The following is a 14,470-nucleotide window of genomic DNA, read 5'->3' as shown; positions in this document are numbered from 1 at the left end:
CTGAAACGGCACTGTTAATAGATTCTATTTGTAGGAAAACTTTGTGAAGTAGGTAAGTGATGATGCAAGGGCCTTGTGCTAAAAGTTGTGTTTTAGCAAAGTTTAATGTTGCTGTAGCAGGTGAGGAATTATTTCATGCTGTTCCCATGAAATAATCCCTGGCTGGAGAGGCCCGGTAAGTGATGTATTCACAGAAGCTGTGTTCAGTTCCTCAAGACTTTGAGGACACCCATTTTGCAGTACTGCCAGTGCCGTCTTAAAGCACAGGCCCTCAGTCTGAAGGAGGCCTGCTGCACCTCAGCGAGCAGCTCTTCTATGGATGTGCAACAACACATCGACTGACATATACCACTGACTTGCTGTGTATGTGAGCTCAGTGTCTGGGGCTCTCTGTAGTCATAAAATAATTGTGATTATTAGCTGCCTGATTAGAGCAGGAATGGCAGCTGTAAACTGCCAAGAACCTGAACTGTATGTGTAAAGATAAAATAGAGCAGCAAAGGAGGGAGATACAAATTAAGCAAGAGTAAATGCTGCAGCAAGAGATAGCATTGATAAATGTGGTCAAAACCAAAAGATTTGTTTATGGGAGCAGTTGAGAAGCTGCTTGTCTTCTTCCTGTGACTCTGCAACATGCTAGGGAGTTTAGCGAGCAGGCTTGCCTGGCCACTAAGAAACAGTGAACACAGCACTTTTGCATGGAGGATGGCTGCTGCACAGAAGCAGCACATTGCAGAGAGATGTAGCAGCAAGTACTCCAAGGGAGAAAGAGGAGTGCAGAGAGGGAGCCGCTGCTCCAGAGCTTCTCTACTGGTAGGAACAAAGAGCATTTGTGCAAGTATGTGTGCATAAGACACTTAACTAATATGCATTTATCACAGTCACAAAGTATGGACAAATGATCTGCAACTTATTGCAAAGGATGTGGCTAAATCCTTGGCTATGCAAATCACTTAGGCACAGAAACAGTAGCCTTCCTGTCTACATGAAAGGGCAGGAGTAGCTGCTGTGCTGGCTGCCTCATCATGCTAGCTAGGTGGCTCTTTTGTGTCAAAAGACACGCATGCCCCCATCAGCATCCTTGCCATTCCTTGCCTCGGCCTGCCTGATGGCAGGCTTAACTGTGGAACAAAGTAGAGGGCAAAGGAAATAAGCAACTGCTTAGCAACTTATCAAAGTCCAGGTCAGGATCATACATGAATTGGCTGGCTCTATCCCTTCGTAAGTAACTGGAAGATGAGATTCCTTTAAAACTTTCTGTCTGTCGTTGACTGATATTCTGTGCTTTAAATACAGTTTTCAGCTTCGTTCTCTTCTGTCCCAAAATGACACAAAGAAACAGAGAAGAGTAATAATTGCATGCAGACATGATCAGGTCAGAAGTGCTTATTTCGTAGTTGGGAGCATGAGATGCACACTGTTTGTATTGGTTTAGTTGAGCAACACATTTAAGAACTATAATAAATTTAAAACTGTGTTTTCCAAGCACTGGATCATGGCCTTCAGGGACTATCTCAAAAGAGAGCTAGAGGAAAGTGTATCAAAGACATTTCTACTGTTGAAAGGAAAAATCTAGTTCTTGTGATTCTACCATCAGATCAAGTACTCTGTCAGTCTTTTAAAATACTGAAGAAAAAAGGTAGTAAACAGAGATTTACAATGTATCTCTACTCTTACTGGAGAGTTAGTTCACACTTTAGCTAGTAAGTAATCAACCCAAAAGTTTAAAAGCTTTTAGTTTATTGAAAACAATTTAATTCATTTGATTTACTCCCAAAAGACATTTTGGGAAGGTAAGAAGTCACCTTAACAGGAAAAATATTGAGATATATAAGGTATTTTACATACAACAAAGTGAACTTGCAAGTATATTTAGAAGACTATATTAAGAGTCAAGAAAAGATCTATATGTATGAATGAAAATATCTTCAGCTGTGGTAGTTAAAATAAATATGACTAGAATTAGCATGCATTTTATCCCTTTTGTACATTATTGCACTGTTATAGAGAATATTGGAACTTGTTTCTTTTTGTGAAATATTTGCTGTTAGTTTCTCTTAGAAATAGCTTACTGGATTTGATTAATATAATTATTATACAGTATACTAATGCCAATACTCCAAAACAGAAAGTAACACCCCTCCTTGGAGAAACTTAAGGAAATGTAATCATAGGGATAATGTGAAATATGGAATGAAGGCTTATAGGGGAAATACTGAACATGAACCGAAGAGGTTAATTCAACATGTCAGTCTCTTTTCTAGTGAATGACCTTGTAAATTCATCACTTGTTTCCATTTTCAAAACCAAGGGATTAAAGGTCTTCCCTATTGATAACTTCTGCCAGTTGAGCTATTCTGTGATGATTAATACTCAGAGCCATTGTATTAGCAACTTATAAATTAGAACAAAGTGGATATTGGTTGGAGGGTGTTTCATTTTAGCTCAGACTTAACACTCCTGTCTCCCAAATATGTGCAATATAGTGTCAAGTGTATCAAAGTAATGCCTGGAAGTAACTGACAAAAGTAGGATTCCTGAGGTAAAAATGCCAAAGACAAGACTGGTCACAGGAGATTTGCCAGTAAAAGCTATGGCATGAGGTCAGTCAGATTTTCCCAGCATCATTTTAAGTGGTGCAAAACAGGAGTGAAAAAAAAATGAAGTACAGACTTATCAGCAAGCACAGGTATTTGAAGAGATCTGGTGGTCTATTTTGCTTCAAATTCTGAAGAAATCCTCTGAGAAGATGCTTCCTGTGGCCAGTCTTCTGTAAAATGTCTCTCCTCCTTTCCAGTGTTGTTGAATCATTCATGTGACTGGTAATAGTCCTCGTGGAAGATTCTGCTGCACTGTCAGATTTACAGCTCCACTGAGCTGTATATTACATTTTCTTTCTGCACATAAGTAGTATAAGGTTCCACCTCCATGGAGTCATCCTAGCAAAACAAAACCAAAAAACTGAGTGCAATGAATATTTTAGCTTGGCAAGACTCTGCAAACCTTTCATCTGAACTGAACAATGTAACTGGGAAATAATGCTCCTATGTTTATTCCTCATGCATGCAAAAAAAAATCCTGTATTGTTTTTTCTGCTAAAGAACCTGTATTGCTGTTTTTGCCAAAGACTTGATGAGTAAAACTGAGGTATTAATTTGTCTGCTTCCTTTTCCTCTTCTCCCTCCTACCCTTCTCCCTCATTCATTTTGGCCTGCAAAATTTTGGATTAGGATCTCATTTTCTAAAAGGATCAAATAACACACTAGGGTTCTGACCACGATTGATTCACCATTAGACTACAATCTCAATATATAGTCATACTAATGAAAGTTTTATGATGTGCCAGCAAGAACCAATCATTTTGCATTAGTGAGCTGTGTCTGTCAGCAACAGTTGGGAGGTCGGACAGCAGAATAGGAGGGGCAAGAATAGCTAGAATTGACCAAGTTACTTCAAAAATTGAAACTGAAGCATCCTTTTAACCCAGTGACAGAATTTCAGCCTAGTGTCTTCTGTAGATACACAGACATTGACAGTATAGATGTCTCACATGGTAATAGTCTCACAACTTGCTTGCAAGGAATTGACATTATTTATATCTGGTAACTGAGAACAGAGACACAAAGCTGATGAGTGAATCGCTCAGTTACACAGGAGGCCTGTAATAGCCTAGGAAATTCAAGAATGTCCCCTAACTTGCAGCTCAGCATCCCAGACATTGTTTTGTAAAATGTTTTGACTTGAGTACAATTGACTTTTTGATTGTGAATTGATCATACAAGAGAGCAAGTGGTTTTAAAAGCTTACACGTTATCATTCTGGACATAATAGATGTACGTGGTTTAAATCTGTCTACTTTTTGAGTGATCCTTTCATTTACTTGTAGCTTTCTTAATATTCCCTTACCCATGATATAGCCACCCTCCCCAAGGATCTCTTGCAGCATAGTTGTGGTCAGTGCATCAGATATGACCAGGGAGTTGTGGTGGGACTTGCTCCTTACAGAGATAAACAATGGCGGTTACTGAGCCTTTCCTCTTGGAAAATGCCTCTAGTGTTTGCTCCATTTCTAAATTATGGTGAGGATAGGCTCTGTTTTCTCCTGAGACATTGCTAAGGACAAACATATAAGACACAGCAGCAGCTGCAGAAAGCAGAGAGTAAAAATCTAATGGTTTGCCTTTAGCGACCATGTTCTCAGGGATACTAGAAGATCCCTGATTTGGTGATCGTCTGAGCTGTATCAGTCTCCTTACCTGTGAGGATTGTGTAGGAGTGGTCTCAGGAGGTTTGCTTTTGTGGCACAGTCTGTGAAAAAGAAAACAAACACGATAACAAATTCCTTCCTCAGTACTAGATCAGGCTAGAGGGGCTTTTGACCTTCTCTGATCACAAGGTCATAAACTATTTCTCTTTTTTGCCATCAAGAATAAAGCTGAAAAGTGTTCTTGTGCCTCTCTCTCCTTGACTTTTGATCCTGAAATTCTGGCACCCTGACTTTGCTGGGAGGTCTCCTCTGGTGTTCCTGGGAGCTTAAGCACAAAGTGGAAGCAAAAGACTAAAATCAAAGTTCTCTGAAGGTAAATTTTTCCTTCAGTGAAACTGTATTGAACTATCTCTTCTCTGAAGGAGGAGAATGGGGAAAAAAGCAGTTTTGAAGTAGGGGCTAGAGGGAACACAGTATCTGATGAACAGCTTTACTCTCTGAGTTTCCTGTCAGAATGAAGAGCTCCCTTCAGTACTGGAGGCAATGCAGTGAGGGCCCCTGCCAACCCTTGCCCATCTACATTTTTCTCAGTCAGATGCATTATTCAGGGATAACAAGTGCAGTACAAAGTGACTGCAGTGTAAAGTAGAAATATTTGATCTAGTAAATTCAGTTACTCATAGCAGCACAGAGTGACTCCATCAGATGATTTCAAGACATATGACATCAGTACTTTAAGATTTCTCGCAGCTCTAGGCAAGCTTTCCTTAGCACTCTATCATACATACCTGTCACCACGGAACTTAAACCAGTAAATGAGAGCGATGAAGATGACAGTGCCGAGGAAACCAGGAATGATGGCGGTATATGGAGTAAAGTTCTCTAAACAGAAGAAGTCAGTCTCAGTTATGTCTTTTCACTGATCTGTTTCTTTACTCTATCTGTATGAGATTAAAGCTGTTGTAGCATATAAGTTTTCTGCCTGCCTGTAAAATAAATATAATCCCCTTTGGCAGGAAGAAAAGTAATAAAACCTGTCTGAGAAACCCAAATGGAGTCTGTGACAGAAAAAAAAGCAGAGCTCCAAAATCCTACAGTGGACACTGAGATCTGTTATCCTCTGGGCCATATTCAATCTCCCTGCAAGGACTCAGCATATCTTAGTATTGCAACTCGTGTAGTTCTCCAAAGCAAAAAAGGCAAAAACCAAAAACCAGATGTCACACAGTCAATTATTGTACATTCACAACACAGGCTGAAGTGATTTATTTGTTTCTGCTGGCCAATTAACAGTAGTTCTCCTTCTTTCTCTTTCCACAGTCTAAGGAGGAGACCTTGCCTTTGCAGCTCAACAAATTTTGCTGATGTTCAGCTTCCAACAGCTTAGTTTAACAGTAAGAGCATGACAGCTGTCAGTCAACTTCCAACAGCTTTCCAATTGCCAAAAGAATACTACCAGACTTAACTACAGAGATATTTCTTAGGGAAAAAGCCATTTGGAAATGGTGTCTGGAACACTAACATGCTCGTGATGATTGCGGGCAAAGACAGTTGGGGATGGTACTCTTGTCTATATGGGACTTCACTGAAGGTTTCTATAGCTTTTATAAATTTCCTCCCTCAGAAGGAGCAAGAGTCCAAACAGAGGGCTACTGAGATTTTGAATGCAGAATGCATAGAGGGAAGCTTACTTGGGAGGCAGGCTATTGACTTGTTGTGCCTCATAGCTGGGTGGAACACAAAGCAGGTTGTGCTATTCACATCGGTGCCATTTCCTGTGAATGTGCTGAGAACAGTCACTGTCCCGTCACCGTGGTCTTCCCAATCAGGGCTGGAGTTGCTCTCTGGCACCCACCGGATCTGAGCAGCTGGCTTCCCCGCCACTGCCTTGCACACAGGGTTCCCACGGCTGTCACAGTACGCAGTCAGCTTGGGGGGGACTGCGAAGCATTGGGAAGGGGAGTTAGTTTGCTGCAGTTGTAATAGGATGCTTTTATTCCTCACCCAAAATGAACACAGTGAAATGAGAATAATAAGGTGCAAGGTGCCCTTTTATCACACCAACATGTGCCAAAGTCAAAGATCATCTATCTTTTCTCATCTGGGGCAACCGTCCCAGAATCAGCATTGTTGCCCCAGCCAAGTACCATTAGAGAAGGTATCCCTGGACACTGAAGTAAGGAATGATGCAAAATAGAGGGCTGAATTAGACTTTTGTCCTAAGTGTGCATGGTTTAAAATGTATTTGAATGACAGCATAAGAGGAAATTGGGCCATTCTTACTGTCTGGGTAATACCATCCCATGTTTGAGAGAATGTCACAGTAGCTGGAACTGTTACTCTGACACACGTTAGTTATATTAAAGCAGTAGCATCTTACTAACTGACTTTACAGGAGAACCAGATGAACATGCAGAATCCTTCTTCAGTACATTGGAAGTTTCTTCATACCTGTCATTTCTAACTGCACAGAGGAAAGGGGGTCAGAAGAAGGGAAAAGAGTTTTGGCAAATAAGGAGAGGGGAGAAACAAAGGGACTAGAAATGAAATGCATTGTAGTTTGCCCCAGCAGCAATGCTCTTCTTACTGCATGCTTCCTCCTGTGCTTGGGGAGAGAGAGGAGCTTCCTCTGTCCAGGCTTGGATATGATTCTCTGGAGAACTAAAATGAGGAAGGAGTCCCTTACCTAACACAGTCAAGTGGTAGGTCAGGTGGAAATTCCCTTCCCTTGCGGCCATCTCACAGGTGTAATTTCCCTCACTGGCCCTTCCCACTGGCTGTATCTGAAGGGTAGGGTCATGATCTGGTCTTGATTTCCAGCTCGTGTTCTCAGTGCAGTTTGTTCTGTTTGTCTGGTTCAGATCAGCCCTGTATCCCAAGGTGCAGTGGCCTCCGGTCTTGGGGTTTATTTTCCAGGTTACCATAATTACATCCGATTTGTTAGGGCAAATCAGCACAGAGCTGTCACCAACTGCTGCTGACACTCCGATGTTCCCTGGAGGAGACAGAAAGACATGTGAAAATGTGCCTGAGGATGTTACTCGTAACCTTAGAGTTGTGGTCTGTGCTTCACAGGGAAATGTCTGCACTATTATGCTCCTGAGTGAGGCCCTGCCTGCCAACCCAAAAGCTCTCTGTAATCTGGGATTAGAGCTGTGGATTATAAAGCCAGTGGGCTATCACACCCCACTCTCTCGAAACTAACAGTAAATGCCCTACTGGAGCTCATCTTAGTGGATCAGACAGGTAATGGAGAAGTGCTCTGCTCTTACACTTTGGCTTAAGCAGGGGAGCAGCTGGATAATATGTTTCTGTTGGCAAATCATCCAGTGAGCTTCTTACTGCTGAAATACTTGTTGGCACTATGCAGGCAGTAGTTTCCTGCTTTTCATAAACCTTATGCAGCTGTGATCTCTGTCATACTCTGTATGTACAGTTGCCCCTTTTCTAGATTTGAAACCTACTTTGTATCTGCTCCTTCAGTGGGGATATATTCTCTGCTGGCAATCGTCCTTTGGAAAGGTCTTCTGTTTCCACATTTCTGATAAGATATCAGGGATACAAACTAATCTCATCTACCAATACCACAAAAGAAGAATTTCCATTTTCTTAAGGTAACTTCTCTCATGAAGAGTAGTAGAGTAAGCACGCCTACCCTCTTTCTTAGCTGAATATATATTATCTTTTCCTTCTCTTATTGGGTTTCTAGATGTGTGACTTTTGACTGCTTTGGGCTTACATTAAAATTCTCATGCCTACTGGCACATAATCTGCCCCATCATGGAGCCCTCATAAAAATTCAACACTGATCCAAGGGCTGAGTCCCTATAATGAGTTCTGTGGATATATTGAATACATTACAGCAGTCAAAGCAAACTTGTTCTCAATCCCCAATGAGTTGTACAGAGTAAAGGCTGCATCAGATCCTGGATTTTTCTTATTCTTACTTTTGCATCAGCATCAACAATAGCTTTCCTGTGACCATCAGCTTCACTAGGAGAGGCACATTTTTTTCTGCCTTGGCCAGAGCAGAGAGCATGGGAGTCAGTGGTTATTCTATAATAGATCTTTTAATAACATCTTAAAAGGAGTTGCTCCACAGATAATGCAACATTACAAGATGACCTGAAGAATGCCAGGGTAGACAAATCCTCGGGAAAGACAGATAGTAGTAATGATGCTTTCAGTGGGGGGGGGGGGGGGGGAAGGGAGTTATATCTGCTTGGTCTCTCCTAACTGGGAGGAGATGGGTTAATCCCAGAAAGTAGTGCAGGTATCTTCTTGAAAAACAAATTAATTGTTCAAACTTAGGTGGGAATGAGGTCCTGTAGGTTGCTTTTTGAAGATGCATGCCTGCTCTTAACATATGGCACTTATCTGTATGTAAAGGCCAGGATTCAGGATCTTCACGATGGCCAAAATCTGGCTACACTTTCACAGCAGTTTTTGTCTTTATGGACAAAAAAATATTGAACTTCATTAGGACTCTTCATATCCCTAATATTAAGCACAGAAATGAGGGTTCTGCTGATTGAAATCTCATATAAGGACTCACCTCCACTGGAGAAGAAAAGCAACACTAATTCTTTGGGGTAAACTCTGCCTGCTTTCATATATCTTCTAGTGATCTGCCCAGTACTCTTGTTCTGCACCATAACAGCCTTTTCATGTGTAGGTGGTGTAAGATGACACCTTATGATGTAGGAGGAGAGAGAGATCTCCACATACTCAATATTCTTATTTTTTTAGCAAATTTTACCCTGTGGGCCATTAAAAAAATTAAAAAGGCTTGTTTTTCCCTGTCAGAGGGCGAAATTTGTCAGAAATGGGACGGCATAGCTTGAGAAAGAGATAAACTGGCATGTTTCCATATTGCCACAAACAGTCTGTGTGGAAAAAGTATTGACTGCATACTAAAACTAGCAGTGCGTGCAGGGTGATTCATTAGATGACTGGATTTGTGTGCACTTCTCACCAGTGACCCCTTTTGCCACTCCTTGTAGAACTGTGTCTGAACTGTCTAGGGCTGTTTCTGTGGGTTGAAATAGTTGAAATAGTTGAAGTCTGACTTTTTCATTTGGCCACCTCATAATGACTTTTCTCTGGAACTATTATTTCCAGGAAACTGAACAAATTTTAGTTCTGCTTTTGTACAAAATCCAGGACTGTGGGCAAAGACCATATCTGTGGTCTCTCAGGCATGACCAAAGCACAGATAAGAACGATGGAGCTTCGTGCAGGAGGGAAGGGATTTGCTTTACGGGGGCAGTGTGCCTTGTCATTTTCCTGAATCTTTATGCACATATACATTCACACTCTGACTGTACTTGGAGGGCTTTTTTAACTGCAGTGGTCCCCACAGGACACGTATGTAAATCCTGCCCATCTGTTTGCCATGCATGCAGCTGTGAAGGTGTAAAATGTGCCCATATCTCTATTTCTCTGTGAGGATAATTGCAGAGAAACTTTATTCAGCTGATACAACAACTCTGTTGATTGTCTAGTAGTGAGAATGTCTTGTTCTTGCATTCTGTCTTGCTTTTGCTTGGAAGCATGTTCTCTTTATTTATTTATTTTTTCCTCTTATTACAATGACTCTTCTGCGGGGCTTTAAAGGGTGACTCTTGCGCAGAGTTAGACACAATGCTCACTTTCTTTATCTTCTCATGATCTGGGAATGATGGGCTGTAAGAAACTAGATATCTGCTTGGAAAAGCCTGGGCCTAGTCCTCCTGTCCCTTCTGGAAGTTATCATATTGGTCAGTGAAGGGGTGAGAGCCAGTCCACTATTATGACCCCTCTGTGTGCTATATTTTTTCACGGCAAATTACACACTCAGGCCTGCCTTCAAATTTTTGCTTAAGGTCTCTGAATTTGTTCTGAGCCAGGGAACAAATCTACCTGGATTTTTTTTTCCCATAAGTTTTCAGAGCTGAATCATTTTGCACATGTTGAATATCAGTCATACTTGCTCTCTTTATATTGATCAGGCTCAGGACCCTTCATCTATCTTTGGCTGATACGTCCATGGGGTCAGCTAACCCCAAGACACTCTAACTGGATAGCTGACTGTGTGAGATCTTGTTATGAAGTGGCCACCCAGGCATGTGCTGTCGGATTTCTACATTCCTGAGATCTGCCGTGCTTTCACGCAGCTCCTTCGACTATTTCCTTGACCTTCTCCGCTGTGGAGCCTCTCAACATGATGCCACTTTTGGGAGAGTAGGTTCTTTTGTTTGGATTCAACTAGTCACATTGGGAGCTTGTCTTTAAGGGTATGATCTGCCTGGTACCACTCACAGTAAACATACATGCAGCAAAGCACTCCGAGATGAAAGAAAGGTTACTTGTAACTGTTCTTCTTTACAATGAGTTGCTTATATGTGCATTAGTGTTGCCTACAGTTACACACACAGTTCCTTCCTCTGTGAGGCAGTTTTGAGGTTGAGAAAAACAAGGGCCTGAGGCACAGGTTGTAAAGCAGTGTCAGTGGCAGGTGAGACTTAGGCGCCCTTTGGGTATTGCTGAAGCAAAAGGTAAACAACTAAAAAAAGCCCACAATGTATATGTATATGTATATGTATATGTATATGTATATGTATATGTATATGTATATGTATATGTATATGTATAAATAACCAGTTCTGAGGACGACCTGTTACAGATAGCCTTTCTTTTTCAAAATCTTTTAGGGGCATAACTAATGAATTAATGGAAGTAATACCCACAGTTGTAGTCTAAGCCAGCTTCCATTTTAGCACTCTTTTCTTCTTTTAATGAGAGGCCATTATATTAACCACTGATTTCCGAGTGCTCTCTTTCTCTAGTGGAACCTTGAGTTGCTCTTTGCTTGGGCAAGGTAATAATTTTAGTGGCAGTCTTAGACAGCCGTGTGTGTAAGGAGAAAATAAGTGTACTGCTTTCAAACCAAGCATCAATCTGAGAGGAAACAGAAGTTAACCAACTTGATTTGTTGCTGATAATTCATTTTTTTTCACAAATTATTCAAAAAATGCTTAACCCCCCCAAACTCTTCAAGCAGAGAAACTAAAGAAGAAATTGAAAGTTCAGTTGGAATAAGCAAAGGATTAGGAGGCGTAACTTTTGAGCGGTTAATCAAGCTTTTCTCAAAATCTTCCTCAGAGCTACCAGACCTGACCTTGCTGTGTTTCTTTATTGCCCTGCCTACAACTAGGGTTCTACGACATCTGTGGGCACAACACGAAGCACAGCTCCTGAACGTTTGAAACAGTGTTTAAGCAAAAGTCATAATGAGCACCAACTTCAAGTTCTTAATGAAGTCATTACTAGTAGTCTGTCCAGGAAAACTACTGTTGGTTTTCTCTTAATTATATTGTCTGAAATCTCATTATTTTATGGAATGCAGCTAAATAAACCATTCTAGCACAACCACTTTTCCCTCTTTTTAACCGTTATTGGGAAATTATTTATAACTTGCAAAAGGAACACAGTTCACTGCATTTTTACTAATTAAAGATTCCCTTAGAAGTTTTTTGCCTTTTCATTTTGAGGATCAAGTATCCTTTAAGTGAAGATTTTTCCACATTTAGTCCTAGCTCCTGCATATTGATAGGAGATGTAGCTGCAATATTGCCCTACACTATAGCACATAGTGTGATGCTATAATCTATTAGTTATTCCAGCTGTATAACTTGGAAATCAGAGTTTAACTGCCACGAGTTTTGTTCTGGGGAGAAGAGGAAAAATAGATGGGAGTAACATTTTACGCAAGCCACCCACTTCCCATTTTTGCTAAATAAAATCCTGCTGCTCAGCACTGGCAGGATTCATTGATTAATGTTTCCAAGCAGCACTGAGGATGAAAATCCATTTTCTGATATACGAAATAGCCACTGGCCACACAAATCTTTGTTTTCTTAATTCAATTGCCAGCAGTATTCTGTGATACATTAATACACTAGAAATATTTTGAAATGACAAATATTTTCTACTAACTGGTACTTTTTGAAAATATGAGGTGTATATTTAAAATTCAGATGAAATTACCAAAAGGGAACTGAAAGAAGCCTTTCGTCTTGCCGTGGCTTCTGGATATGAGTTCTGTGAATGTCTCTGAAAATTGGAGAACAAAGTGCTTCCTCTCCCAGCTCTACACCACCAAGTGCCCCAGAGTGCCGAGTCATAGAATTAAGGTCAGTATGAATTACTTCATCTAAACATGACTAAGTAAACCTAAGCATTCACACAGACTGTGCCTTGGGGCTATTTTTTCTTTGGAAAACGTTTGCAAATGTTGCACAGAAACGACAAAGTTGTCCACATTCAACAGGATACACTGTCTTTGACATATATTGGCAGTATTGTTTTACTTGTCTTTCAATTCTGTAGCTCTTAAGCAGCCTATCGCAATGCACAACTTCACCAAAATAATGGCCTGAGTGCTTCAAGACTGGAAAGAAAGCAGGAGTGAAAGTGGTGCTTTCTGCTACTTTTCTTCCATCTTCTCTCCTGAATGAGTCAGGTATTATTCACTTGAAAATGATAAGCCACATCAGTCAGCTTAAAATCTGATGAATCATGCTGAAGTACAATTATAGGTTTACAGTAAATTTGTAGAAGGATTCTGAATTCCCCTGGATCTTGTTATTAAGTAGAAGATTTTTAGCAAGATGGTATTTTTTTCACAGAGATTGGATTAACAGTAAAAAATATTCTGGGCCTGATTTTTGTTGATCTCCTGCCATTACAGAGAGGCCCTGCAAGTATAACATAAACCGCTCTCACTTTAATATGTCCTTTTGTTCCTGGAGTGCAGGCAAGTGGCATTAACATGAATATGATTGGGTGCTTTCTTCTTGTCTTTGCTTCTTTTTTCACATATGCTGCTAGAAATACGGTCTTTAGATCCCTTTTAGAGAAGAAGAATGTGTGTGTCAGAGATACTGAAAGGTTTGGTTAAATCGTATTTCTGAATTACTTTGTAGACTTCCTCTTAAAAGTGGAACAGAGAGTATATTTTTATCTCTGTAGGACAGAAACATATTAGAAGAAGCTTTTGTCTTATATTATGACCCTGCTAACATTTTCCCAAGAATGGTCTAAAACTCTGTCTGTCCACTGTTGTGTTGAAGACAGAGAAAGTGAGAAAATAGTAAAGGAGGAAGATATAATTTGCACCTATTTTGAGCCTCTTCTGGTTTAAGATAGCATGGAAGTGTGGAAGCGTGTGATTACAGCAGAGTGCTGTGGAGAGCTAGTAGACTGAATCCCAAAAGCAGTGTACCCAGGCTTATAGTATTCTGGATCTTTACTCACTAGCCCGCATTGTCAGCCATGTAGGTAGTTATTGGGCTTTCATTTCTGTAGATGGTCATTCACATCATCGTATGGTGCAGAAATATTCCAGCATACTCGCCATCCTCCCAAGAAAGTATATGCAAAATGTGAGCTCTGCTTCCTTTAACAACAGAGCATAGCACCAAGTTCAGTTTGAACTGCATGAGCTAAAATCTTCTGACTCACAGGCAAAATAGAGCTGGGCTTGGGTAATACTTGAGAATCTTCTGAAAAGGAATTCATAAAGAATAGTATTAGCCCTTTTCTTAATAGTTTCATAGGGAAAGAAGATTTTCCTTTCTTTCTATTTCATGTTAAAATATAGTCTAATGAGATTTCAAGAGTAGCTATTTTTTACCTCAGCATTAGCTTCATTTAAAGACAGTCCAAAATGTAAATGCCGAGGAATGAGTCTGCAAACAGCTATGGGATCCACCAGCATAAAGACTGTTCTCTACATGGAAATTAACCTCATCCCTATCCGTTCCTCCTTGGCAGCCATAACATTTTCTTTAATGCGGAGATACTGATAGGACCTCATATCGGTCAAGGGCTGAAGTTGGACATGCCACACCTTTTCTTTCTAGTGAGCATATCGAAAGTCTGCTAGACTCTAGAAGAACATTTTATTAGCACGTGTATCAATTTATTATGAAATGATAGTTCTTTAGGGAACTCAGAACTGCTGGTTAAAGAAAATGGCCTGAACACAAATCTTCCTTGCCCTCTGTGCCCCTGCAAAATAGGTTTTTTCCTCCAGTCCTTTTTTCTAGTCCACAAGGTTTCAATAACTTCTCAGGGTGCACAGACTCCGCATAATCTCTTCTGGGCCACTTTTTCCATCACTTTTATGACTTGTGGTTCTGCTCTAACCAAGCCCTTTGCATGGGTCTCCTAGTCAACTTTGTTTGTCTTCTCTCTGCTGCCTGTCCCAACCTGCACTCT

General features: G+C 40.6%; 1 protein-coding gene across 1 annotated transcript; it reads right to left on the bottom strand.

Annotated features, from left to right (window-relative positions):
- Window positions 1-2,022: 2,022 nt before the first annotated feature.
- On the bottom strand, window positions 2,023-13,514 carry CD200R1 (CD200 receptor 1). Its single transcript, XM_062572126.1, is given in 7 exon segments — window positions 2,023-2,865; window positions 2,868-2,939; window positions 4,257-4,308; window positions 4,996-5,089; window positions 5,899-6,147; window positions 6,894-7,202; window positions 13,505-13,514. Coding segments are annotated over 7 exon segments (840 nt in total). The 3' UTR covers window positions 2,023-2,811.
- Window positions 13,515-14,470: the final 956 nt, after the last annotated feature.

This window comes from Rhea pennata, chromosome 1 (genome assembly GCF_028389875.1).
Source record: "Rhea pennata isolate bPtePen1 chromosome 1, bPtePen1.pri, whole genome shotgun sequence".
NCBI classification, from domain to species: Eukaryota; Metazoa; Chordata; class Aves; order Rheiformes; family Rheidae; genus Rhea; species Rhea pennata.
This window is presented reverse-complemented; position numbering and strand designations above follow the sequence as displayed.